The sequence below is a fragment of the Scardinius erythrophthalmus genome (genome assembly GCF_964197995.2).
Source record: "Scardinius erythrophthalmus genome assembly, chromosome: 13".
Lineage (NCBI taxonomy): Eukaryota > Metazoa > Chordata > Actinopteri > Cypriniformes > Leuciscidae > Scardinius > Scardinius erythrophthalmus.
Window position 1 is genome coordinate 35,859,498 of NC_138233.1, and position 4,318 is coordinate 35,863,815.

At 35.7% G+C, this 4,318-nt stretch overlaps 1 protein-coding gene across 1 annotated transcript; it reads left to right on the forward strand.

Annotated features, from left to right (window-relative positions):
• The first annotated feature begins 256 nt into the window (after positions 1 to 256).
• Positions 257 to 3,611, forward strand: LOC308700874 (E3 ubiquitin-protein ligase TRIM35-like). The gene is made up of 6 exons (XM_081382733.1): positions 257 to 906; positions 1,338 to 1,433; positions 1,546 to 1,776; positions 1,894 to 1,916; positions 1,998 to 2,116; positions 2,465 to 3,611. Exons 1-6 carry the CDS (start codon positions 511 to 513, stop codon positions 2,785 to 2,787), a joined length of 1,188 nt encoding a protein of 395 aa, XP_081238859.1. The 5' UTR covers positions 257 to 510; the 3' UTR covers positions 2,788 to 3,611.
• The last annotated feature ends 707 nt before the right edge of the window (positions 3,612 to 4,318 follow it).

Sequence of the window (4,318 nt, forward strand, 5' to 3'; positions counted from 1 at the left end):
ATGCAGTGTTTTTTTTTGTTTTGTTTTTTTAAGTAAATAAAGTAAAACAGATATCAACATGAAAAACTACAAAGGACTACAAAACATGGCACAGAACAGGAAATAACATTAGTCCACACAAAACAAGGGGAACACAAGACAAGCCCCCCCCCCCCCCCCCCCCCAACACCGTCACACACACACACACGTACACACAGGGCCCCACAAACTAAGAAATACAGTACAAGTACATACACACACACACACACACACACACACACACAAACTCCACCCTCTTACAAACCTTACCAGGAAGTGACTAGTCATTATTTTTGACTTTCAATTTTACTGAAAGCTGAAACGAGTCAGTGTTGTGAAGAACAGAGGAGGACACATTATATTATAGCATTTTTGTTTATTTCTGAATTAACCCAGATTAGATTTTGATTGTAATAGTTGTTTACTCTTTAAACCAAAGTTCAGAAAGTGAAAGTAAATTGTAGATCATTGGATCTTTTACAAGACGAGGAAATGGATTCAAAATCTGTGGAAGAGCTTTCTTGTCCTGTTTGCTGTGAAATCTTCAAGACTCCTGTTTTTCTGTCCTGTAGTCACAGTATTTGTAAAGAGTGTTTACAACAGTTCTGGAAAACTAAGGAGACTCAGGAGTGTCCTGTCTGCAGGAGAAGATCCTCAAAAGATGATCCACCAGTTATTCTTGTGTTAAAAAACGTGTGTGATTCATTGATAAAGGAGGGAAATGAGAGGCGTTCATCAGGATCTGAGGAGATCTGCAGTTTACACAGTGAGAAACTCAAACTCTTCTGTCTGGAGGACAAACAGCCGGTGTGTTTAGTGTGCAGAGACTCAGAGAAACACACCAATCACACATTCAGACCCATCAGTGAAGTGCTTTCATCTTACAAGGTAACACTAATGTCTCTCATTTCATATGCTGAATACAGTGCTAAACATAGAGTATTATTTGTGTTTACAATAGACCAGTATTTATTTTTACTCAGACTAAATCTTTATATCTCTCTGATATAAAATTCGGCTCTTCGATCCTCTGATGTTCAAATCTTCTTGAATGTAACAGCATTGGCACAAAACATCTTTTGAAAAAATTGAAATGTTCTGTATTTGCACAACCACAAATTTACAACTGCATGGATATAATAATTAGAATTGGCCATGATGATTTCTTGATGTTTCTTGATGTCCTGCAATTTTCAGACACAAATGCTTCCATGAGAATGACCCATTCAGCATATGAATAATTTAAAAACATCCAAACATACAATGTTTAAACCTCTTAGAGCTGCATAAGTTTCACAGATTTTCATCTTAACCTGTAGGAGGAATTTAATACAGCACTGACGTCCTTACAAAACAAGCTCAAACATGGAGAAGAAATGAAAGAAGAGTGTGATGAAACAATTGAACACATCAAGGTGAGGATATAAAGAGTTAAATACTCAACATTCACACACAGAGTTTCTTATTGACATTAGTGGAGTGTGTGTTCATACAGCGCTGACTGAAGTGAATGTGATTTGATTTCAGTCTCAAGCTGAGCACACAGAGCGTCAGATTAAAGAAGAGTTTGAGAAGCTTTATCAGTTTCTCAGAGACGAAGAAGAAGCTACAATCACTGCACTGAGAGAGGAAGAGGAGCAGAAGAAGCAGAGGATGAAGGAGAAGCTGGAGGAGATGAACACACACATCTCAGCTCTTTCACACACAATCAGAGACATGGAGGAGATGATGAAAGACAATGACGTCTCGTTTCTAAAGGTGACAAATCAATCTGGCTTCATTCTTTGTGCAGAAAACAACTTGTATAGAGAGACTCATTGACACTGAGAGTGTTTGATAAGATATTAAAATGTTTTCAAACTCTATATTTTCCAGAACTTTAAAGTCACGATGGAAAGGTGAGTGAGCTTCTCGTATCTCTTCTCTCAGTGGATCTGAACTCAAATTCACTGCAGTTCTGACTCATGAATGTTCCTCAGAGTCCAGATCTCACAGCCGGATCCACGGATGAGTTCTGGAGCTTTGATTCATGTGTCGCGTTATCTGGGTAACCTGCCGTTCAGAGTCTGGAAGAAGATGCTGGAAACTGTCCAACACAGTGAGTCTCAGCAGATTTGACACCAGTGCAGAAGATAGTTCATATAAACACACACAACATCAACATTTGATAGAAATATATTTAATAATTTCCAGGTGAATTTGAACTGTATTTCAGAAAATCATCAGATCATACAGTGAACTCATAATGAAAAGTCTATTCCTCATGGTTTATGTTTATGTATTAGGATACAATAGTGTTTATTGAAAACTGATATTAAATATGAAGCCTCAATCCATTCTGACCATTGTTATCATTTATGAATTCTTTCAACAAAGTCTTTATTTGTTTTACATTTACATTTCTAATCATATCTCATCCTGTAATCTGATGTTATTCTCTTTGCAGCTCCGTTGACTCTGGATCCAAACACAGCAAATCCTCGTCTCACACTCTCTGCTGATCTGACCAGTGTGTTGTACAGTCATGTATATAAAACACTTCCTGATAATCCAGAGAGGATTGACAGGTATGCATGTGTCCTGGGATCTGAGGGCTTTAACTCAGGAACACACTGCTGGGATGTGGAGGTTGGAGACAATACAAGCTGGATTCTTGGAATAACAACAGCATCAAACCAAAGGAAGGGAGCGGTTTTCTTTAAGTCTAATGTCTGGCGTGTGCGATACATGGACAGCAAATACAGCTCAGAATCCCCAGAGCAACCCTAAACTGTCTTTCCTGTTAAACAGAAGCTTCAGCGTGTGAGAGTTCAGCTGGACTATGACAGAGGAACAGTGTCATTCTCTGATCCTGTAACTAACACACATTTACTCACATTCACATCCACCTTCAACGACACAGTCTTTCCATTCTCATATAATCGCTGCACAACTTCTCCTCTGAGGATCTTACCAGTTAATAAACTCTTTATTACAGCAGAAAATCACAGTGTGATATATAAAAAAAACAAAACTGAAAAGACAAAGAAAAGACGAAGACAAAACTGAAAATTAGTTTCCTGTGTTAATGCCAACTTCATACATTTTTGGCAAAAGTGTTTATTTTTATTGGAATTTTCTTATTTTACTCTTATCTTTTTCTTTCATGAATCAATTTTACACTAGTAACACAAAATATTTACACTCAGGACCTTATGGACAAAAATAAAAATTCTTTTTTTTTATCACAGGGCCATTTAACAAATAAACATTTAACATTTTTACTCTGTTGGTAAAGATACATTTTCTCAGGTTTGGCCTATAAAGCAAATACTCGCTTTATTCATGTTTTTTGCGTATTTGTGTATCAATTGGATAAATGATGCAGCTATAATTTGTGTGGATGTCAGTGTAGTTTGTATGCATGTACTAGAAAAATGGTGTGTGTAATATTTGATAGAGAAAGTTTCTACTGTACTGCAAATCACAAATCACAGCGTTGATTATACCAGTGCTGGCATTTAATGGGGAAAGTTTAGTACTGAACCCAAACTAAATCTCACTGAAAGCTTTTTTTATTTTTTATTTTTTTATTTAAAACACAAGTTGTTTAGATTCATGGCTTTTATTTGTTTGCAGTTTTTGAGTTTAACATGTTTTATTAAATATAGCCTACATTTTATATATATATATAAAAATTATAAATCATTTTCATGAATTTAAACCCCTATTTAAGCCCCTTTCTTTTTTCACTTTTGCAACTTTTTTTTAACAATAATCCTCCAAGAGTCTTCTTCTTCTTGAGGGTCTTCAGAATTAAATTTGTGCTCCGAAACTTCAAATGTTTATGACAGTTTATTTTTTGACATGGACATCAAAGACCTCAGAGTAACTTTATACATTGACGCATAAGGGTTAAAAATCTGATTTCTGTATTTAAAAAAAAAAAAGTTCTTATTATTATTATTATTAATATTATTATAAATGTGATAAGTAACCATTAAATAAGTCATAAAATAATGAAAGTAAATCCACGTTTACAATATGTAAGACAACATAAAGTGTTAACACATTTTAGTCATAGACCCTTTTCAGATTTCCGGGTTTCTCAGAAGCAGAAGTCGTCATATTTGGGGAAACTTCTATAGCGGTGAATGAGAGACTACATTAAATATATTTTTCGTGTTTCCATTTGCTCAAATGGCAAAAGAAAAACTCCACAATAGAGTTAAAGGGTAACTAAACCCCTGGTCAGAGCCTGACTCCACCCACTGGCAATATTTGAAAAATGCTAGAAAAGTGGGCAGACCCCAACGGAGAT